We start from the raw sequence: 24,972 nt of genomic DNA, 5'->3' as shown, positions 1-24,972 counted from the left end.
ACACTTATATAAACGTGAGGTGCACGTATATCATTATCATTACTCATTTTTGGTTACCTAGCAACGAGTTTTGGAGCATCAGTACGTTGCTTGAACGAACAAGGTGGCCATCTTTGTTTCAATGTGTCATGTCTGTTTTGTAAGAACAGTGATAATATTTTTATGTAGATATGTGAAATGTAATATACAATATAAAGGAGACAGTTTACGATTGACTACTTGTAGGTGTTATTTGTAGGACACGGAAGTAACTTCGGCGTCTTCGCGTCAGTCGACAACCTGTAGGACTCGAAAGGAACAAGGGGGGAACACGGGAAGTTCAGAGTACGAAAACTTATAAAACAGATGATGAGAATTCCCGTTGAATTCACGTCATGTGATCTACTTGTTAACGTTATAAGGTATTGTGTTTTCCCTTTCACTTCGACAATGTTACGATTATATTTTTGAACCTTCTTAACTGCATTATGCAGCCTCCAATACGTGGTCTGTGTATCGTGGTCACACAGTGAAGTGAAAATGCAAGTTTCGCTCTGGAAAAGCTAAGGAGTTCTCGCATCTCTAATATACGTATTTCACACCTCGTGCGAATTCCATTAGCAAGTATTATCGCCTTATTAAAATGTTTCTACGTTTACAGTTCTGTAAACACACAAGCGCAGTTATAGCAGAAGTCAACAGAGTGATTTATGTTTGTATTAATAGGCAACATTCGTAAGGTCTGTGGATCGATTTTCGAGCTTCAACTTACTGCTTGTGTTTTTTGTGATACATCCTGATTCACTTGATGTCAGATTATTTTAAAATAGGCTGAGGAGTAAACCTTTGAATCATGAAGTTAATATAGATAATAATTGAAGATTCAGTTCCTACCGCACGGAAAACGTCTCCATTACAAAGAACTGTTGGTTAATGTTGTTTAGGAGGATTACCGCTGTGTATTCTGAGAATCTGTCTTTTAATGTTAAAGAAAGTGGCCATATAGTTACCGTTGTACTTTAAAGGGTAAACGGTGACAGTTCACATTTGTTCAGGGGTGCTCATTGGCTCATCGGCCATCCTGAGAATTCATAGGCAAATGCCTTCTCTCTTTTTGGTATCAGAATTTGAGGCAAGAGCAGCTCCAGTACCGAGGTCGGACATTGACATTATCTTAAGTTAGTTCCATCCGCCTTCTACTGTCACAGCCTATCTCTCTAATATATATCTTAGTGTTATTACTCCGTTTCCTTCTAGATCTTCCATGAGATTATCCACTAAAAATACGTGCTCATAAATGTGGATTTGGACCTACGTAGACCTTATACAGGGCGTTCAATGAAGGAGGAAACTTCGCAACACCGCTGACCGGGCTCAATATTCCTCACAGATTGCTGCTGTAACTGTAACGGCGCGCGTTTATCAGCTCTAATGACTCATTCTGCTATCAGCACTTACAGCAGCAATCTGTGAGGAATGTTGGGCCGGGTCAGCGGTGTTGCGAAGTTTCCTCCTTAACTGAACGCACTATATTAACTACTGAACAAAGTAAAACATTCCTCATTTATTCTTGCATTGGTGTAGAAACAGTTGTACATCGAAATAACACTCGTCTATTTGTATACGTCAAGAAAGCCTATGCGTTACTTGAAAGAGAAATATTGTCACGGTTTAGGGGTGATTATAGACGGGGTTTAGACTGAATGTTGGATTTATTGACCATTTGTGTAAACCACTCGGAACTACACTTTACAGGGCACTGACACACACAGACTAATGTCCTCAGTTTATAACAGTTTCCACTATCCGCTTCCTGGTAACTGATTTTAACGCAGAAACTGTAACAGTCTTACTGAATTACACACTCCAGATATCACACATAGAGTCTTTTTTTCACAGCCTCACTCTTCCAACTAACTCCTTGCTTACCAGCCTCCTAGTCGTCTCTTCACAGACTGACTTTCAACTGACTGGGTCGCCCCAGTTTTCTTCATTATAACCCCTTTGCAAGGACCGAGTAGAAAACACCGTTGCCAATAGTAACTCTGTTGTTGTAGAGGCGTGTTTACTGCGCAGGTGCATAGCAGTGGCTGTTACCTCGTTGTTTCGAGGTATTTGCCTAACAACGGGTACGGAATTCTCTTTAGATTTGGTATGCCGTTGAAAATAATTTGGCTAATCGGAATTTTCTAAATGAAACCTGTAGTAAAGCCCATACAGGTATTCCCTGTCCAGAACGATCTGAAACGAATTGCTGTTTTGCCGGGACGTCTTTAAGATACACCATCAGGAAGACACGAGTTCATCAGGAATGAGGCGCACAAGATTCTCATTTGTTTTGGGGATGCTAATTTTTGTAGTGAGGATTTAAATACCATAAAGTAAGCACAAAAATTGTATTGAAAGGCAGTAAGAATGCCAGTTGAGAAGTAAAAGCGTAAAAAAGGTAAAGTTAAGGTTAACTAATTAAGCAATAAGCCATGAAGGCGTATGGGGGAGTATATGTATAAATCCACGTATCCTTAACCTTGGCACTTGTTGGAGGTGAATGGTTGGCTGCACGCCCCGGCCGCTTTACCCGCAGTGAAAGAGTCCCTGGTACCCATTGGATAGAAGACTAGGTGGACCCTAAAATCGGCCTGGAAGACGTGGGAAGGATAAAAATTTGACATCTACCGGGACTCGAACTCCGACCCCTCGGCCTTCCAGCCCGTACCCAGTTGCTATACCGACTGTGCTGCGCCAACAGAAAACAGATGCACTTATAAATTCATATTTCGCCGTCAGACTGTGGGGTAAACTCGTAATAAGGAAGAAATATACAATGTTCTCCCGAGAGCGTTTGTGGCCCTGCTTAGTGAGCCATGGTTTAAATGGAGCTGTTTCCATATAGCCACTCGGTTGTTCAGTAGTTGTCCAAGGCACATCGCCGACACTCAAGATAAAGAAACCTGCAATCTTCTGAAAATTTGGCAGTGTTCAAATATCTATAAATGATAGCACCGAAAGAGAGTGGTTTCACGAAAGAAATGAGACCAGATAAAAGAGAGGAAATTCTTGGTACCACTCAGTTCATGTTCTTTTGCCTTTCCTTCTTTAATCTAAAAACGTGAATATTAAAATATACAAAAACTACAATTCTTTCTGTTTTCCTGCATGGTTTCGCGCTTTAAGTGAAGTACACGGATCGAAAGCAGTTATCTGGGAAGAACTGAGGAAAATATTTGGGAACAGAGTACCGGGGAGAATATTTGTGGAGAATTGAGGTGAAACATCTGCGCCCAAAACAAAACTTATGGAGGGGGGGGCGAAGAGAGATGAAGAGCTTCATAACATGAGGACTTACTTTTCGCTGAATATTAAGATGATCGGATCAGCAATTGGATGGATGGGGGTAAAAGGCGGCCGGAGCGTAGGGCTGACAACCTTACCGCCATCTATGAGCCGATCGTCTAGAGAATGTGGGAATCTCAACATCTCACAACCTTATTGGCCTCCACAGCCCGTTACAGGGATACCTTTACTTTTTTTTACTTTACTAGGGTTGCAAATTCCATGTCGTTGCTTATTCATTCAGTCAGCATGTCTCAAATTCTTTGTGTGTCTGTTCCTGCACTGCACCGGACGTTCATTTGTTGACGCAATGAAACTAAAATCTCGGACCACAAGTACAGATGTCTGCAGATAGCATTACTGCACTGATAACCGTAAGGTATTCATAATATTATATTTCAGCATCCTGATAATCCTGTTAATAACATTCAGCATAATGTTTTGTAATGCACAGTATATACAAAATCCAACTTTCCCACAACTACAGCAGCTTTCTTGGTATAAATATATCAAATATACCAAGAAAGCTGCTTTCATAATTTGTCCAGTTCTTTCTCTCTCTATATCCATCCCGTAGTGACGATGGTGTCACTACCATAAAACCTGGACATCAGACAACTGGAAAAGCGTGATATGGTCAGATGAGTCGGTCCTTTGCACTGTTCCCTATATCAGGAAGAGTTTACTCTGGAGAGCACCCAAGGAAACCTACAATCCGGAATGTCTCGTGATAGGTTTTGTGATGGTTTGGAAACAATATCGTGGCATTCTGTTGGACCCATTATTACACTTCATTGCTGAATTATTGAAAGAGAATACGTGGACAGTTTGGGTAATGAGCTGCTTCCCATGACCCAGATGTTATTTCCTAACAACAGTGCAGTTTTCCAAGACGCTAGTGACCCTATTCACACAACTGGGACTGTTCAGTTATGGTTTGAGGAGCATGAAGGTGAATTTCAGCATCTTCCAAATTACCAGATTTGAACATTATTCACGAAAATCAGTGTTACAGTTGAGGGGACTTAATGAGACAGACTCGGTGTCCCTAACCTCGCTGCCCCTTGTGTGTAAGAACGCGACCCGAAGAACATATGTCGCAGGACCTGTGAAGTGTGAATGTGTCTCTCTTAGAATTTAGAATTTGCTCTGCAGGTATTTGGCAAGCAGGCGGATGTGGAGAGCACGTATGTAGACAGACGAGATGTGAAAGTTGAATAGCTACAATGTAAAGAAATGCAATAATCTTCATTTCACATTGATATATTCTGTCTTATGGAATATAACGCANTGATATTCTACCAGTCGCCATACCCTACCGGTACTGGTGCGTGCTATCAGCCCCGTTCAGCCAACGATGTCGGTCATCGGTACCTCGATACTACCCCCATCTACCAGAGGCATTGGAAACTACTTGGGCGGGAAACTTGCCTAATTTTGTTCAGAGGTCTCCTAGAGACATGAGGAGCTTTTACGTCCCGTAAATCTACGACACGGGACCCACGGCTTAAAGTCCCTCCCTCCCGCGTACCTTGAGTCATGAGGTGGGAACGTTACCCCTAGACTACGGAAGCCGCTGAAAAATAAGTAAGTAAAAATTAAAGTACGTAAAGCTATCCTTGTAACAGGCCGTGAAGGCCCAGAGGGTTGTGAGATGTAGAGGTTCCCACATTTTCTAGACAATGGGCTCATAGACGGCGGTAAGGTTTTCAGCCTTAAGCGCCGTCTGCCCTTTACCCCCATTCATTCATTGTTACAGGTTCGTTTGAGACGATTATTACGAGTGTATTAGAGGCCGCGTGCTTTGCGCTCACTAGCAGAGAGTGTGAGGAATATCAGTTTATGTCTGAGAAAAGCACTTAATAGTATACGTGAGTTTTCTAAAGAGCGCAACCGTAAAGCGAAATGAAGCGTTATGGGTCGGCCCAGCTTGCGGGAGGATTGTGCAACACCCCCGCGAGAATGGGCGCTCTCAAGAACGCGATTGTATTGGTGAGCCTTACAGCAATTGGTTGGAATCCGATTATGAACAAGCCTATTATAACTTTCTCTGTTATTGGAGTTCACCCTTCTGTGGTACGAATTGCGTCTTATAGCTAGAGCTCTTAGTCTCGATCCTCAGAAGTTTGAGTTCACAGTTTGGAGTCCGGGATGAAGAAGTTCTTATCTACACGTAATTTGCTTCACCATTGTCATCATATGGTGCATAAATTCAACTACAGAATCAATGAATAATATACCAACTTTTTTTTTATTGCTAGTGGGGTGGGACTAAGTCCCTTGTACTGCGGCCACTTCTGGCCTAGATATACCAACTTATTATTCGAAAGATCAGAGTTCAAATCTCGGCCCGGAAGCGACATACTGATTGGGTACTTTGTAGTTCTCCTAAGTCCCTCCAGGAAATTGACATTACAGTAACTCTAATATGAAGGCCGCGCCATAGCTCAAGCGGTTAGTCACTGGGTTCCCACCGCGGCGGCCCGGTTTCGATCCCGGGTCTGGTCAAGTGAGATTTGTGGTGTACAAAGTGGCGCTGGTGCAGGTCTTCTCCGAGTACTTGGGTTTCCCCTGCCAATTTTCATTCCACCAATCGCTCCACAATCACCCTCACCTCTCATCTGGCGCTGGTACAATAGGCCAGAAGTGGCCGCAGTACAAGGGACTTAGTCCCACCCCACTAGCAATAAAATAAATAATAGTACATTATGCCTTCGTTATATCGCGGATTTGGACATGCTGCTGCTTTGATCATATCTCCAGTACGGTTACATGTGTTTTATGTCGTGCAGCTTGCTGTGGCATGAAAGTCCATAGTCCGTCATGAAGAAGTTGTGTATTTCTGGCTTCTCTAATCTTAGAATTACTTCATTTAAACACTAAAATTTAATGAACACTCCTTTTACCCTCTCGATCAAAGTTTGAAATGTACATTAAATTTAATGAACCTAGTAGTAGCCATTGCATAAATGTTGTATACATAATAACAGAGGTTCCAAAGTTAGGTATTATCAGTGGAAGGATAATATTAAGTTGGATCTTAAAGGAACAGGATGAGATGTTATGGACTGGATTCATCTGGCTCAGGATAGGGACCAGTGGAGGGCTCTTATGAACACGGTGATGAACATTCGGGTTCCATAAAATGTTTATTGACTTTTTGCCACTTTAAAAATGTCTATTTTAAGAAATTTAATATTGGATTTTATAAAATGACCCCTCCAGAATGTTATCCAGGCGCAAATAGCCATCGATGCTGACGTGCCTCTAACCACATACATACTTTACTTTACTTCTACTTTATTTCACTCTTTATTTTACTTCTAATTTACTTTACGTTTACTTTACTTTTACTTTACTTCACTCTTACTTTATTTTACTTTTAATTTACTTTCCTCTATTTTACTTTTAAATTGCTTTTACTTTACTTTACTTTACTTTACTTTACTTCACTTCTACTTTATTTTGCTTTTAATTGACCTTACTTTACTCTACTTCACTTTTAATTTACTTTTGCTTTACTTTACTGGACTCGATTTGGTTGGTATGTCTGCAGCCCTGCTAAACAGGCTGCCGACAGAAGAAGGGAGGGGATATGTAACATACGAGTATGCATCGTGCTTCGATTTCAAGAGAGTTCAGTTCACTGAATTAGATTACAAGATAGTTGAACCGCGTGTTGTTAATTGTTGCATTTGCGTTTTATTTTCAGATGTCGGAGTCCTGACATACGACTCTGGCGCCCCTAGCGGTGGGGAGAGTTCGTCGATATGTCGGAATTCACCAAACTACTCAAAAATGGATCTGGCAGTTGCAGGTAAGTTAATGTTATCCAATAAATTAGCGTGAGGTATTAACATAGTTCAGAATATCTGATTGGAGATGAACGGCAGAGGGAGGGGGGTTAAGAAGTTTTTGTCTTCTCCACAGCGTCCAGACCAGTTCTGTGGCCCACCCTGCCGTGTACAACTTCGAATAACTTCCATTGATGCTCTCGCCGTGTGAGCCGTGGCACCACCCTGTTGGAACCACATTTGTCTCGTGTTTACCCCACGTCTTAGGAGTTCTGGATGTAGGAAATTGTTTAACATGTCGACGTAGCGAGAGCATCGATGGAAGTTGTTCGACGCATGTTCCCCCAACATGTGATCTCCCGTTTCGGTGACGTTTCTTGGTCCCCGCGCTCCCCTGATCCATCAGTTTGTGACTCTGATTATGTGTGACACTCTTTATGAGTGTACACGAACAGACCACGAACGATCCAAGAGTTGAAACTTTCCATTCATCAAGAAATTGCAGCTGTGCCGGAAGACATGTTGCAGAATGCGATGCAGAATTTTGAGGAGAGGCTCCAAATGTGTGTCCAGTAAGAAGGACGTCATATGATTGATATTATTTTCCGTAGGTAAGCTAAAAATGCATTAAAATACCTTCTTTTTTGTGTTCTTAAAAAGTTTTTATCTTGAAAATCAACAAAGTTATTCTTATGTGAAAAACATGTGTTATATAAACTCCAATCAGGCCTCGCGGTCTGAGGCATGAACTGTCTTCCCCCGCTCGAGGCACGGATGTCTGTGTGCATTTATTTTGTGTTTGTGTTGTTCTGTGTGTAGGTAGCGACATTAAGACGGGCTGATCCCCCGTACAAGGAGTCCTATCGACTGTGTAAAAAATCAAGAAACTGAATTAGCTGCAAAAACCCAACAAATGACGGTAGAGCCATAGATTGATAGACAGACTTCGTTCAGTGTTCGTAACAATGTAGTTTTAAGTTAGTATGCCTTTACTTTTGGAGACCAAACGACATACATACTAATCTTAATAAAACGTTAGCTAGTTCTTAATGAATGGTTCTTTGTGTGCCCGCGTGATGATGCAATTCATTATTCTACGCCTGACTGACTCTCCAGGGCGGTCAATTGCCTTCCTAACTAGCCGACTGACCAACCAACCGACTGCCTGTCTATCTGGGTAACTGAATTCTTGACTGACTCTCTGATACAGTTTTTTTTTAATGCTAGTGGGTTGGGACTATGCCCCTTGTACTGCGGCGACTTCTGCCCCATTGTACCAGCCCCAGATGATAGGTGAGGGTGATTGTGGAGCAATTGGTGGAATGAAGATTGGCAGGGGAAACCGAAGTACTCGGAGAAAACCAGCCCCAGCGCCACTTTGTCCACCACAAATCCCACTTGACCAGACCCGGGATCGAACCCGGGCCGCCGCGGTGGGAAGCCAGCGACTAACCGCTTGAGCTATGGCGCGGCCCCTGGCAAAGACGTTAATAAAAGTTATACTGGAATGAACTTGAATACTCAAAATTTTAAAATCCAAATAAAAAGCAATGCATAACGGAAGTCCAGATTGTGTTTCCTGTCTCGCTTTGGTGGTTAGTCTCTTGCTTCCCACCGCGGTGGCCCAGGTTCTATTTCAGGTCATGTTCTGTGGGATTTATGGTGGACAAAGTGGCTCTGGGCGGGCTTTTTCTTTGACAGTTCTCGTTCCATCAGCTGCTCCGCTTTTGTTAGTCGTCCTCTCATTCTGCGGTATATAGTATCGGTACTGACATCGTCGTTAAATAGCCAATCAGAAAAATGTTTCACAAATAATTTTAATTGACAATATCAGATTGAATCTTGTAAGACGTGAGGTTTGGAATGGATTCCGTAGCATATGTAAGACCCAGTGAACGCTACGTGTGAACAGGGTAATGAACATTCAGATTTCTATGAGTGGCTGGAGATTTGTTGGCCATATGAATGATTATCGAGGTCGCCAGGGCCCTGCTTCGTGGAAAGAGTGTTAGTTAGCACGGACTACGAATAGTAGGAGCATTCTAAATATACCTCAAATGTTTGTGCCGCCGTCATGTTAGTTCTTTTCGAAACTTTTCGGAACGTAATACAGAAGTATACATAACCGTTCTTATTTCCTGTTGTGGCCATTGTGGTCGGCCAATTTCAGTATTTTATTTTTATGTTTATATTATTATATGTTAATTGCTACATTTCAATTAAATTAAATCGGATTGTTGCAGAAGGGAATGTACGCTTTTTATTTATTTTCCAACTAATCGATTTAATTGTGTTGACATTATTTTTGTTTCGTGCTGTATAACAAACATAGAGCCTGTACCAGCAACAGGGATGACGACAAGGCTTGAAATATGGGGTTTGGAGTGTGGAAGGAAGTAGGGAAAGTGAATGAACTTTTTTGTGGAAGAGCAGTGGAGAACCACTGACATCAGAGAATGGTGCTCGTGGGAAGGAGCTGGGGAGGATATACGGGAAGGGACAATATTAGGGAGAGTAATGAAATATCGGTTAAGATTGTTGGGAAACAGATGAGACAAATCCATTAGGCGACGCCTTGGGGCAGAACAAGGAGGGAGGGGTAGTGATGGGGAGGGGAAAACTATATGAGCAAAATTAAAGAGGAATTGAGAATGTGGTACATGGAGAATTTGGGGGAGGGGGAGACTGGAATAAATCAATATAAGAAAGATGGATAAAAAAGATATGTTGATGTGAAGAGGTAAAATATGGCAGCTCCGACGAGTGAGAGACTCGTTAACTTTGTATAACAGCTTAATGAAGAACCAGGAGGAAGAACGTATGGAAGAACTATGTGCAGGGGAAGCCGGGAGAGGAATAATGTGGTACAAATTGGTTCTGGAGACTGAAAGGGGATAGGAGGAACAACGAACAAGGGATTTGTCCAATGTGTAACAAAGAAGGGGACTGGGGCCGCATACTGAAACGTAAAGGAACAAGGATTTGGAAGGACAAGTTTCTGGAGCAGAGGTACAGGAACGGCGATGCGGAAGTAGGCATTAGGAGGACAGAACAAGACTAAAGAACAGTGGCAGAAAATAGGAATATATATGGTTAAAAATGCTGATTAATGGAAATATGTGTAAGGGAGAATGAGAGGAGTGGACGGGGGGATCCCCCTGTGGTAACACAGAATAAACGCACACACAGACATCCGTTCGCTTAGTGGGGGGTAGAATCCAGCTGGGTCCACTCGGCACGGCGGCCACTGACGGGCCTATTTTACCTGCCCAGGGTGATTATGATGATGAAGAATTTGGTGGAATGAAGATTGGCAGGGGAAACCGAAGTACTCGGAGAAAACCTGCCCCAGCGCCACTTTGTCCACCACAAATCCCACTTGACCAGACCCGGGGTCGAACCCGAGCCGCCGCGGTGGGAAGCCAGCGATTAACCGCTTGAGTTATGGCTCGGCCCACAGACATCCTTGCGTTGAGCGAGGTTCGAACCCACGATTCCAGCGTCCGAGCGAAGACAGCTCTTGCCTTAGACCGCGCGGCCACTGTGATCAGCGAGTTACGTACTGTACTTGTATTATAGGAATAATGCACTATATCTTCAATACCAAAATCAATTGTTAATTATAACAAAATTTAACACTATTACTCTCATATCATTTCCAGATTAACATTAATAATACTACATCTACGTCACGAGCTTCCAAAACAGTTTATACTCGTATATACACAAAATATAGAATACTCCAATTTGTCCATGGGAACACAACAAAATTGTAAAAACCAACGACTGACTCGATGCTGTAAAACATAACTTGAAGAATTTTAATCATGTTTTATATTATAACTTTCGTTTTATATACTCTAATTTATTGTACTTTTACGCCAAATATTTTAATATAATTAATATTATTGTATCCAATTTTACTGGTACTACAGTTCAGTGGTGTATTGAAATGTATTTGCCTGATGATGGCTTTTGGTAGCTGAAACATGTAGGAGAGCCAAACTTGGCACTCACCTGAATATAGTTGTGTTGTGACGGTTTTAATAAAAAAAGAGTAATTTAATTGGGATCCTGGAATGTAGGACCAGGGAGTCGAACTCCGGCACTTGTATTTGCTCTGCTTTAATTTCTCGGATTCGCCACACGTACATTTTCTAGAAGTAGTGTCAGGGCCCTGTGGTGTGTTGTACTGAAATTTCGCGATGTATGGACACTGTCTGGATTATTACCCCTGAAGCCATTTTATAAAAATTAAAACTCCGAAATCTACACGTATTTGTTGGTACGCTCGCTCGCTCTTTCAGGCAGATACCGTTACTCTTGATAGGGCGGGGTATCCATGAAATTTAGAATGTTAAAAGCGTTGCAATTCATCTCCAACTTCTATTCTTTTGCAGGTTACAAATGCATTTAGCTCTCTAGGGTATAAGGGCTGTATATGTGTATCCATAATTACACTGAAACATTCACAATATAAATTACAAAAATATTAGCCTCCCATGTTCAAGTATTCATGTTTCAAACATTACATCTTTGTTTCCGCCACACCACAAAATGTGGGCATAGAACCATTAAGAACTAGGGCAAGGAAATGTCAAATTTCTCCTATCAAGAACTGAAGGTGCTTCGGTGGTTCAGTAGAAACTTTATCAAGTGTAAGTCGGCAAGTAAGTAGCCTCCTTAGACGACTCTTTTTTATTTTTGTTTGATTTCAGTAATTCTTCTTCATTGTTTCTTAGTTTATCTTACTCTCGTACTTACTTTCTCTCTTTCTTTTGCATAGCATGAAAAAGGTACATAATTTTCATAACTGATCTGAAAAATACTTTCTGTGGTGAAGTGCTGTTGTTTATTTGAAAAATCCGGTAGTTACGAGTCTACAATTATAACACAGGTAAAGGTACAATCGTCCCTGTGCTTAATTAAGTGCTGTGTCATGAACTTTTGAGGAAGTGGACATAGAGCTTTACGTATTTTAAACCTCGGTACTAGAGTAGTGAGCTTCATCCCCCGGCCGCTTTATAATCGCGGAAAGAGCTCCTGGATCCCATTGGATAGGAGGTTTGATGTGCCCCAAATCCGATCTCGATACTGTGGAGACGAGAGAAACTTTTGCCTTTACCGGGAATCGATCTCTCCGCTTTTATGCAGCTTCTAGCTTAGTCGTCATATTGACTGAACCGAATCATCTCCAATTATAACGCACAGTTTTATTTTAATGTAAGTAATATTATGTATTGCCGGTCACGGTAGCCGAGCGGTCTTCGCTTGCTCGGATGCCGGGATCGTGGGTTCGAATCCCACTCAAGGCATGGACGTTTGTGTGCGTTATTCTGTGTTTGTGTACAGGTAGAGGCCTTGCGACGAGCTGATCACCCGCCCAAGGTGTCCTACCGAATGTGTAAGATCTAGAAAAACCGAAGTGAACGGAGAAGTTCATGGAGGTAGGCCTAGGCCTACTGAAGCTGTAGTGTCAAGGAAAAAAAAATAAAATTATGTATTATATTCGTAAGTATAAGACGGGATCTCAAACGGACATGCGCCTTGTAGTCGCGAAGTCGTGGAGGCCGAGATGGTTACTGTGAACACCTCACACCCATTTCCTGTTCTTAAGATCCAATAAGGAACTGTTAATTACGGTTCTAACCTTTGATTCCTCAAGGCCGCTTGTCGTATTTAGACACGATTTGTACACGTAAGTGTCCGCCTATCTGCACGTTGGTAATGCATATGTGTTGTGTTCCTCTAACGAAGACTCGCCTAACTGACGTGGTACACTCATTCTTCCGTCTTGTTCTTCGTAATGATGCGTGGTTTGAAAATGAAGTGTACAGTCTGGACTGGCTCCTTCCGTGACTTTCTTCATTTAGCATATTAAACTTTTCCTACAAATCAGGAATCTACACTTTGCTACGTATATGTAGAAGACTAGCCGATCACAGTGGCCGCGCGGTCTAAGGCATGAACTGTCTTCTCTCCCTTGAACAATGGGACAGTAGGTTCGAATCCCACTCGAGGCATAGATGCCTGTGTATTTTTGTTCTGTGTGTAGGTGGCAGCTTCCGACGGGCTGATTCCCCATCCAAGGAATCCTACCGACTGCATGTAGATTAAAAAAACTGGGGAAAAAAGCGGCGAAGTTTCACAAGGGCTGTAGAGCTATAGGCAGGCAGATGAGATTAGATGTGGGAATGTTCAGATTGTGGGTTCATTTTTCTCTTCGTTGTTTACACATTTTTAAAGAATCCTTCCAAGTCGAAGTCCCTGTGTAAAGTTTCGTAACAGACTGTTTATTTGAAATGAGGGATTATTAGCCGCCCGCCCAACCCCTAAGCAGTTTGAATTTTGTGATTTTTTTCCTGTATTCTAGTGACTAGCCATCAACGTACAACATAGTAGTCTCTACTTTAAATGGTAGACCAGGACTGGGGAGACTGATAGCCAAGAGCCGAATTGAAGGTTGTGCGTGTTTTGGTGGGCCATATTTCGGTAACGGTGCAATAAATATTTAATGCTGCAAAAATCACATGTGAAAACATATCTTAGCGCATTATTTGAGATTGTTTTAAAATGTTGATACAAATTAAAAGTCAGACTTACGACTGGCGATTTACCGCCCATCAGTTCGTCGTGGTGACAGTCCCCTTGAGACTCACAACCAGTATGTTTTTCAACTTAACATTTGCAGTCATTGTCCTTATGTAACATCCTCTCTGACGAGAAGGTGGATCTGTAGTTTACAATTGCTGCTGGCCCTCGCCAGCGTAGTTATTTTCAGGTCCGAGTCCAGCGGGACTCATGGACACATTTTACTATCTCAGAATCGAGAATCCCCCAACTTGGAAGTCCAAGTCCCCATATTTTTATACCCCAGGAACACGGTGGCCCGGTTATACTCCCAGGAACAGGGTTATTGAATTATTGAATTTACTAAATACCTTGGAATAATTCTGCTGGATTCGAGATTCTTACGTTGATGACAATTATGCATACAATCGTCTGGGATGTGACCCCGTGTAGATTGATAAAAGCATACCGTCGTTTTGGAAGAACGTGCTGTCCAGTAAGGATCAATCAGCAATCAGTAGCCTGCTTTCTGGGCTTACTTTTCGACTCTGAATATGGAAGCAATACGTTCCTCCGAAATGCAGGTGAGCTTCCACCTGAATAAACGGCGCCACATTCAAGAAGACGGTATTCTTCGCCTTGAATAATCAGTTACAGATTCCATATGTGCCCCGCTAACGTGTCGCATTTATAGATTCGTTGGTGGCCATGGCTGTTTGTACCTGAGTAAAACAGCAAACTAAAAATCCACAAGGCGGCAAACAGATTTGTACAAGTAACCGTATACAGGTTGTGAGATTAAAGAAGAACAGGCATAGAGTTCATTGAAGACTGTGAAACTGTCCGGCTGTGTGGAAGCCTGACGCTCCGAGAACCTACGCATTAAACATTGAAGACGAAAACACAGACGATTGTGCGAGACTGTTTCAAGGACCTGACACGTAGGGCCTGAATTTCACGTATAAGGAGAAATTTTAGGATGAGTCAGTAAATAATATTGTCGCGTGTAAGGGGTTAGCGTGACTAATAATAATGGGTTCTGGATCTGATGATTGGATTTATTGTCACTTCTTTACAATTATAGTCAATTATAACAGCTCACACATTGAACGCCTTCTGAACGCCGTCTGTCTGACGAATGTTTTCTATGAAGTATATCTCACAGCTTGAATTCACGAATGAACTTCCTTTTATAACTGCCAGAGAACCGAATAGAGATCACCGCTTCCAAGGGTTCCCAAACTGCTCTTCATGAACGTGTTGTCTCGGAAACCATTTTCATTTTTTTAAAATGAGGTAAATATGATAAAAATGACATAAAATTTCCCCTAGGTACTTGTGTTAAATTGCAGAACCTAGTAGTGTTCACAAAAGCCAGAACGTTTGACATGCTGTGATTATAATCCCCCCAAAAGTGGCGTATGTATAATGAATATGGAAGGTTACATCATCAAAGTGACATTCAGTTAGGGTTTCCTGATATGTGATTGCATTCTATTGAGATCCTAACAAGGACCATTCTTCATTCTAGCTATATAGTGCAACTATTGGTTAACTGTAACATTGAGTGATCTGAATACTTGATAATGAGGACAGTCTGCCGTCCAACGAGCAGTGATTTCCATACCCCTCTCACTGCGTTCATAATGGAGCTCTGATTTGGGTAATTTCAGTGCGGAGACTCTACAGCATCAGCTCCACTGAAGCCTCTCTTATGTCCCCAGAACATTTTCAAGGCAGCTCTGTTGTGGGTTTCTATTAAACTATTACTAAACTAACTCGTTACCGTTTTGCATTTTAGGGTGCTGAAGATTTAACCCAATGATTTCAAGTCTAAGATTGGTAAATCGATCATAGTGGCCGCACGGTCTTCGCCAGCTCCAACACGGATCGTGGGTTCGAATCCCACTCGAGGCATGGATGTGTATGTGTGTTTATTCTGCGTTTGTATTTTTATGTGTCTTGGTAGCGGCCTTGCGACGGGCTGATCCCCCGTCCAAGGAGTCCTACCGTGTATAGATTAAAAACACCGAAAAAGCAACCAAGGTCCACAAGGGTTGTAGAGCCATAGATAGATAGATCGGTAAATCGGATTGTTAAGAGACTCCAGTGGAATCGTGTATCATAAGATTTATAATCCTGAAATATGTCCTACAGGAAGGTCCTGAGGGGATATGTGGTTTATCATGCCACTCTGTATAGCTTTTTATTGAATGAGATTTGCTCATTATGAAACCACAGCATCTTACCCTGCCATCATGTTGTCTTAAAACAGTTATCCTCATTAAGAAAGTATATTTTATTTAGATCTGTGATGATACATGAAAAATCAAAGCCTTCATTGAATAACACTGATGGTCCCACCTCATTAATTTTAATGTCCGCCAGGTTTGTATATGTTTGTGAAAAGAATAGGAAATTTGCAAGTAAATTTGTCTATAGCCATATTAATTTGTCTTCTTGGAAAGTTAATACTCGCTGAACAGTGAAGAAATTCCCAATATTTTATGGGATCCGAAAGTTATTCATTGTCTCCACAAGAGCCCGCCACTTGTCCCTGTCTAGAGCCAGATATATCCCATCCATACTCTTCCATTCTGTATACGTATTATTACAAAAAGCAACAAATTTTTACTCTTTTTCGATAGCGTATATGAAATAAGCTGTTTTTGAGTGAATTGGCTGCGCTGACCAGAAGACAAGGAGATACAATACTTACAGTTTTCATGTTGTCCTTTCTGTGTGCAAGATATATGAACATGCATATTACTAATTGCGCAGNCTTGCAGATTTCTTATATTTTTTCTTCTACCCTGAAGATGGAGGCGATACGTTCCTCCGAAACGTCGGTTAACACCACATATACACGGTGCCAAATCCCAGAAGACTGCTTTCTTCTTCTTCATTATTATTATTATTATTATTATTATTATTATTATTGTCACGTGTTTGTGGTTCCGTGGCTAATAATAGAGGGTTTTGGATTTGATGATTCGATTTATTAACATCTTGTACATCCATTCATACTTAGAAGCAATGCAGCGCTACCGCTGATTTACACAATTTACAGTTCACCTTTACACACGCACTGGGATTCCCAGGCTTCATAAGCCGTATCCTGGTAACGGATTTAAAACAATATCACTGTGACTAAGTCTTCTAATCAGCCGGTCACCGTAGCCGAGCGGTCTAAGCCATGTATTGTCTTCGCTCGCTTGGAAACCGAGATCGTGGGTTCGAATCCTACTCAGGGCATGGATGTTTAGTTTGTGTGTGTGCGTTTTTCTGTGTTTGTGTACAGGTAGAGGCCTTGCGACGAGCTGATCACCCACCCAAGGAGTCCTACCGAATGTCCAAGATCTAGAAAAACCGAAGTGAACGGAGAAGTTCATGGAGGTAGGCCTAGGCCCACTGGGGCTGTAGTGCCAAGGAAAAAAAAGTCTCCTAATCACGAAGTAAGTCTCCACAGGCTAACTTCTAATTCTCCTTCTACTACTAGCTTCCCATGGCTGTCTCCTACCGACAACTCCCTACTCAAGTCAAAGACAAAGTCAAAGTCAGAGGTCCCAGGTTCGATTCCCGGCGCTACCAAATTTTCTGAGAAGTAATGGGTCTGGAACGGGTCGTCTGAGCCTCGTGAGGATAATTGAGGAGCTCTTTCAAAGAAATAGTGGCTCCAGTCTAGAAAACCGAGGTTTACGGCCGTGGGGATTCGTTGCGCTAACCACATGACACCCTTATCCGCAAAAATTGGCACTAACTTCGCCGACAAGCGGCGGTCGCTCAGTTGGTATAGTTCGCTTGCAGACTACAGGCAACGGAAATTGTTTTTCTGTTGTTATTATTAGTAGAAGTAGTAATTCTGATTTATTTATATGATTATTTATGTGTAGTTAATTTAAGGGCGCTGTTAGCAACACAGACTATACAGCGTTGATATTCATTCCGTTCATAACTTGCCCTAGGCAGAAAACAACCCTCTGTTGTTATTAAGGAATTTAACCCTCGTTCTATGTAAAGGTTATGCGTTGCATTCCCCCTACCCTTTGAAGCGGAGTATCTTTACACTGCTAAGCTCTTTGTCTCCCCCGCCCTCGCGCTTCATCCTCCTGCTGCCATGATACTGCTTGTTCCCCATTGTATCTCTCGCCGGTTTGGCAACGTGGATGTAACTATGCCCTCCCAAACACCCTAAATTACATTATAGAACACATCCTCGCAGCGGTAGCCCTCATTTACAAAAACAAAGAGCCAAATTCAGCGAGTTAAGTTTTAACAAATGTAAATTTGATTGTGTTTCGCTTCTTTCTGCCACACATCGGTAGTACTTTTTTTTCTGCAACGAACACCATGCTATTTTGTACGAGTTAATTGCCATTTATATGCAAGGTAAAACTGTCCCTGTAACAGGCCGTGGAGGCCCATAGGGTTGTGAGACGTCGAGGCTCCCACATTTTTTAGACAGTCGGCTCACAGATGGCTGTGTGGTTGTCCCGGGAAAATTCCTGGTACTCATTTCTGTTAGAGGCTGAGTCGACACCAGGATCATAATGCTGCTAGCAGGATCAGGTCAGTTGATAAATCAAGTGACCTGAATGGGAACCGAACCCACAACGTTCCGGCTTGTAGAATAGTGCCTCAACCAACTACGCTACCGCATGCTCCATTTCTGTTTCGTATTGTAATTTTTTTTATTGCTAGTGGGGTGGGACTAAGTCCCTTGTACTGCGGCCATTTCTGGCCTATTGTACCAGCCCCAGATGATAGGTGAGGGTGATTGTGGAGCAATTGGTGGAATGAAGATTGGCAGGAGAAACCGAAATACTCGGAGAAAACCTGCCCCAGCACCACTCTATCCACCACAAATCCCACTTGCCCAGATCCAGGATCGAACCCGGGCCGCCGCGTTGGGAAGCCAGCGACTAACCGCTTGAGCTATGGCTCGGCCCTATAGTAATTCTACTTAGCTTGAAATGCAGAGGGCAGTTTATGCTGTTTCCATCCGTTTGCTATGGCCTTCAAGGCGAATTTACATGACAGTACATTCAAACCGGCCACGATGTTTTCCTCCCCAATTCCAGTCAATTTTTTTTCCCGGCTTTATACAACATGTACAGTGTAAGGTGAGAGAAGAATGGATGGGGGATGTAGTTGCAGGGACGGGATGGGACTCGTCTGGCTTAGGATACGACCACGTACAGGCTCTTATGAACATGATAATGAACCTATAAGTTTCATAAAAGGCAGCTTGGGTCAAGCAGCAACGCTTCAAACTACTATTCGCGAGGAGTCTGCTTCGAATTCCGGTCGGCGCACCGGCTATCTTGACTGATTTTTTTTTTCGTAGGTTTTCTTAGTACCTCCGGAAAAATGACAGGACTACCTTGAACTAGGCCATGACCTGATCCTTGCACAGCCTTTCCTGTTCTTTATTCACAGTTATTCGTCGCAGTGGGTTTGAGTTACCGACTGAATGACTTAGCCTAGTTCTTTCCTCACACATCTTTAATAAACTTCATAAACCATAACGAGACTTTGTACCCTCTTAACTAACACATAAATTGCGGTACACTGAAGGAAACGCTGAATTATTTTTAATTTCATTAAATTCCCATATTAATAATCAAGGAATTCGTCACACATTCCTCTGCTTAACATAGTGTTACATCTTGGTGATTGCCAATACCAAATACATCGCTTTATGCATTATATACCCGTCTTATATGGTGTATGAGTCGGTATAGCGACGGGCTACAGGCTGCACGACCGGGATTCGATTCCCGGTAGGGCCAAAGCTTTTCTTAATAGCGTCAAGATTGCCTCTGGGGCCCACCCAACTTCCTGTTCAGTCGGTACCGTGGTATCTTTCCCGGGGCTAAAGCAGCCAGGGCGTGAAGCTCGCTATACATCTCAATTTAATGCCGAAGTCAGGAATGGTGGAAGTACCTCCAATTCCCCATGTGTGTTCATGACGTACTACTTATTAGTTAAGCACAGGGACAACTTCATATTAAGTACATGATATCCTAGTAATCAGATCAGATAGAAACGGAAGGAAAGAAAGTTCTGTAGTGTAATTATAGAGACAATTCCACTTTAAGCGCGTCCCGTGTCACGACATGGCGTGTCATCGTACTTAGGAAGGACGAGGCGACCTTTATATATGGAAGATAGCAAGTCGCGGATAGCCCACAAAGGGTAGTCCTCCAGCATGGAGGTTAGGCAGGGTGTAATCTAGCTATAAAATATAGCATGTTATGAAGTGTTACACAGAGCCTCGGACGTTTAGATGAGTGGAATATTTGGCACGTGTAGAAGATACGACAAATGCACACAATTGTATCATTCGAAGGCTGAAAGGAAGAAACTCTTTGGAAGACCTAGGTGTAGATTTGAGGACACGATTAAAATACACTTCTCATGATGCGGGATAAGTGGGTGTAGACTGACTGAAGATAGGCGCTTATGAACACCGCAGTAGACCCTCTCAACTACGTACTTACTCCTCGACTGTACGTTCCTCTAGGAACTTGGTCTCCTCTCTTCTCTGTTATTTACCCTTGCCCCCATATCATCATTTTCACCTCTCGTAAATCATTCTCTAAATCTCCGCCTGGATCTTCCCACCTTTCTTTTGCTTTCTGGCTTATTTTCAAAAAATTTATTAGCCAACTTTCTTTATCAATTCTGATCATATTCCCTAGCCACTTCATTTTTCTTATTTTTATATCCTATACTAGATCAAGGCCGGTCACGGTAGCCCAGCGGTCTAAGGCCTGCACTATCTTCGCTCGCTCGGAAGCCGGGATCGTGGGTTCGAATCCCACTCAGGGCATGGATGTTTGTGTGCTTTTTTCTGTGTTTGTGTACAGGTAGAGGCCTTGCGACGAGCTGATCTACCGTATGTCGAAGATCTAGTAAACCGAAGTGAAACGGAGAATTTCATGGAGGTAGGCCTAGGCCCAAATGAGGGCTGTAGCGCCAATGAAAAAAGAAATACTAGATCAAGGCCGATCACAATGGTCGCACGGTCTAAGGTATGACCCGTTGCCTAGGAATATACACGTCACTGTATCGTCAGGATGCATAAACGGCTGGGGAAGTACCTGACTGGCTGAGGGATTCACAGCTTCTGAGGAAGCTTTTTGATTCATGCAGTTATATGCCTGAGACAGCGGACAGCACGGTGATCTGTATTTGTTCATCATGTTAACAGCGGCAGTGTCAATAATATGCAAATGTGTGCTGATCCGAAGTACAGTCTCCCGGTCTGAGAAATGTTCACGAGTTGGGGGCCATTACATGGTATTCACGGATCATCAGACTGGGCATGTAATAATTTCAAAGGTAAATATTGAGTTCTCTTATCAGGATGACAGAGAGCCCCTCACATCAGTCTTCATTTCGGGCATACAATTGCGTGTACCCAGCTTGCTGACTGAACTAACACCATTGAGCGGTGTTACAGTATATCGGTTACTCAAAAAATTCTTCATCTTGTATTGAACCAGAATGTTCATTACCGCGTTCACAAAAGCCCTCTAGTGGTCCATATCCTGAGCCAGAAGAATCCTCTTACACACTCCATTCCTAACTAACTAACTAAATGGAGCTGGGCCTGTCTTGAGAAACCAACAGTTTTGCAGTTACCCATTTTCCCAAAATTACATCGAACCCGAAGGAGCCCTCAACTGGTTCTTATCTTAAGCTAGATGAATCCACTATATGACACTCCATTCTATTTCTATAAGATCCGTTTTAATATTATCCTCCCAGCTACGTCTGTGTCTTCATAGTAATTTCGTTCCTTCAGGATTTCCCACCAAAATTCTGTATGCATTCCTCCTTTATGCCATATCCGCCACATGTCATTCCTGTCGCATCCTTCTTGACTTGAACATTCTAATTATACAAGTTGTGAAGCTCCTCATTATGCAGTTTTGTCTGACATGTTATTTCATCCCTCTTCGGTCATAATATTCTCCTCAGCACCATGTTCTCAGACATCCTCAGTCTATGTCAGAGAAAAAGTTTCACACTCATACAAAACTACAGGAAAAATTATAGATTTGTTTATTTTAATATTTATGTTTTTAGACAGCAGGCGAGAAGACAAAAGTTTCTGAACCGAATTGAAGTAAACAGTACCAGAATTCAATCAGGATAAGGACCAGTGGCGGGCTTTTGTAAACACGGCAATGAACCTTTGGATTCAATAAAATGTTAGGAAATTCTTGAATAACTAAGAAACTGTTGGCTTCTCAAGAAGCATTTAGCTCCATGGAGTTAGGTAGGCCAAAAATAAACAGCATCTGATATTAAAATTTCAGTAGATATACGGGTTCTGGAGAAGATCAGTTGGACCGATTATGTGAGAAATGAAGAAGTGTTAATTAGAGTCAGTGAGCAGAGGAATATCCTACATGAAATAAGAAAACGGAAGGCTAATTGGATTGGTCATGTTTTACGCAGAAACTGCCTTCTAAAAGAAGCTATCGAAGGAAAGATAGATGGGCGGATAGAAGTGACAAGAAGACGAGGAAGAAGACGTAAGAAGATGCTGGATGACCTTGGGGACAGAAGAGGATACTGTCATTTGAAGGAGAAAGCTCTAGATCGCATTAAGTGGAGGAATTGTTTTGGAAGAGACTGTGGACCTGTCGTCTTGACAGATTACTGATGATGATGATGATGATGAAAGCTACGGTCTTCTGGATTGTGACGCCGTTTATCTCGGAGGGAACCCGACATTTCGGACGAAGCTTACTGCCTACTGAAAGTTTCTTGCTTGCCTTACTCTTCAGTGCTCCACCGAAACGTCGGACTTTCTCCTAACTGTAAGACGTTGCAACCCAGAATACCATACTGTCCACAGTAGTCGTGAGAACATCAGATCCGACAGTATTACGAGTTGTCTCTTAAAGTATACAAAATGAACACGTAACAAGGAGACACTCCTTATATGCTAAGTCACTTTGCATGTTTCATCACCGATGCTAAGGGTTTAAATTAAACTTAAGCTCGGATGTCAACAGGAGAAGCTGCAGTGTGAATGTAATTTTGATGTGTACCGTACTTTACATGGACCCCTACTCGAAAATGACACTTTTGTTTAAATAAAATATCCTGTCACATAAAAAATACAGACTTATATAATTCAGAAGGGCTGGTTTATAATTCTGAAGAGAGATTTGTTCAAATATTATGTTTTGGGACATTATCCATCGTCTTGTCTTTATCTAAAAACCGTCCTGTTTATTTTTTAAAACACGTTTCGGAGACTGGATTATGTCTCCGTCTTCAGGTAAAACCTACTCAGTTTGGCCCAATCGATACAGCTAGTCCCTATCTCCGGACATGTGTGCCAGCTTCAAGAAAGTGTACCTAAATCAAAACACAGCACAAACCGTCTGCGAGAGCTAAGAAACTCCACACGTATGAGGCCTTGGATAATGTGCAAAAAACAAAATATTCGTACTCATGTACCATCGTCAGAAACTTTTAAATACTTGTTGCTGATTTATTATGTGCTTGAATTATTAATTTATTTGGGTTTGTTAATGCATGAAGATATCTAATGTTTGAATACAATATTTGTTGTAATACCAGAGGCTTCTCTCCTCGTGCACACGATCCATACAAAATTCAGATTTCAAAAAGATCTTCTAAATATGCACATTTCGTGCAAATGACGACAGCTGACAACAGAAAGACTATTGCTGGCACATCCATCTACCGAGAGAATTAGTACTACTTGCAACCAACGCGTGCTGATCTCTGCCTGCGCTCTGTGTAACCTTAATCACACGCGCTGTCATCACGATTCTATTGTACAGAGACATTAATCATGATATCAAAGAACAATGCATTCGATATACAAATTTCTAAACAACATTGTTCTTCCATAAAAACATATATATCGATAATATAATGTACGAGGGGGTACCCAAAAGAAACCGAACTTATTTTTTTTAAACTTATTTATTCAAATTTTAAGCACAAATCTTCAATCCCCTTCAAAGTACTCTCCACTTACACTAATACACTTGTCTAGTCTTTTATTCCATTTTTCAAAACATTGTCTAAATTCATCTTTTGAGATGCTTGACAGCGCCTCCGTCGTTTTTTTTTTCTTTACCTCAGCAACATCAGCAAAACGCTGAAAAAAAGTTTTGATCATTTCGGGACTCTTCTTTCAAAGCACAGCATGCTTCCACGCGACCTTGTTTTTGTTCAGCAGTCAGCAGTCGTGGCACGAATTTCGCAGCCACCCTTTTCATTCCCAAATCTTCTGTCAAAATTCGCTGAACTGAGCTCCAAGTCACTCCCGACAGCTCCACAATTTCTTCAATGGTCCGTCGTCGATCTTCCTTGATGATTTCACGAATTTTTTCAACATTTTCATGTGTTCGGGCCGTGGAAGGACGACCAGAACGAGGTTTGTCATCAATTGACATTTCACCATTTTTGAAACGGGAAAACCACTCAAACACTTGAGTTTTCCCCATAGCATCGTCCTTGTACGCCGTTTTTAACATTTCAAGAGTTTCTGTTCCACTTTTCCCGAGCAAAAAGCAGAATTTCACCGCCGCACGCTGTTCACGAAAATCAGCCATTGCAAAAACGACGATCACACAAAACAGTTGTCACTATAAACTCTGCCGAAACTAGTCCTTACCTTCTGAAGCAACGGTAGTCGGCTTATCGACTCAGGAATGTTAGCTCTATGCGCTCATAGCGGCAAAACGCGGTACTACAAAAGCTCTGCCCACAAAAAAATTAGTTCGGTTTCTTTTGGGTACCCCATCGTATGTGCTGATATACCACCCCGCTTCACCTTTTCGTAAGAGATGTTGCCGCCTCGACAAGGAGCTCACATTGCAGTCAATCGTAGTGTCGCACTAAAGTTGACGAAACCACGATATCGTGCACGAGGGCTAGGGCTGTCCAACTTCACACCCCAAAGGGGCCGCATTGTCCCTTTTATACGTATGCGAGGACCGAATTATTATATATATTCCTTTTTTTCCCCCCCAAATGTGCAGATACAAATATCTGTCCTGAAGTTGTCAGATCTATGCGTCAGAAGTACAGAAATTAGAACTACACCTATAAAGGCCAGGCGCATTTATTTAATTTAAACGTTGCCAGACTGACTGGTCTTAAAAATCAGCCGCTACAACTGTGCTGTAATACATATATTGAAGAAAGCAGTCTTCTGGGATTTGGCACCGTGTATATGTGGTGTTAACCGACGTTTCGGAGGAACGTATCGCCTCCATCTTCAGGGTAGAAG

General features: G+C 42.1%; 1 protein-coding gene across 2 annotated transcripts in view; it reads left to right on the top strand.

Annotated features, from left to right (window-relative positions):
- LOC111869289 (carbohydrate sulfotransferase 5) overlaps positions 1-24,972 on the top strand; it is a 127,783-nt gene that overhangs the window by 69,633 nt on the left and 33,178 nt on the right. For both annotated transcript variants that reach the window (XM_023860698.2, XM_023860690.2), the window contains exon 2: positions 7,025-7,129. In XM_023860698.2, the coding sequence (XP_023716466.1) occupies positions 7,083-7,129 (47 nt within the window). In that variant the 5' untranslated portion in view covers positions 7,025-7,082. The remainder of the gene's footprint in view (positions 1-7,024; positions 7,130-24,972) is intronic.

Source organism: Cryptotermes secundus, unplaced genomic scaffold (assembly GCF_002891405.2).
Source record: "Cryptotermes secundus unplaced genomic scaffold, Csec_1.0 scaffold630, whole genome shotgun sequence".
NCBI lineage: Eukaryota > Metazoa > Arthropoda > Insecta > Blattodea > Kalotermitidae > Cryptotermes > Cryptotermes secundus.
The sequence above is the reverse complement of the archived record's forward strand: the minus strand, read 5'-3'. Positions and strand labels throughout refer to the sequence as shown.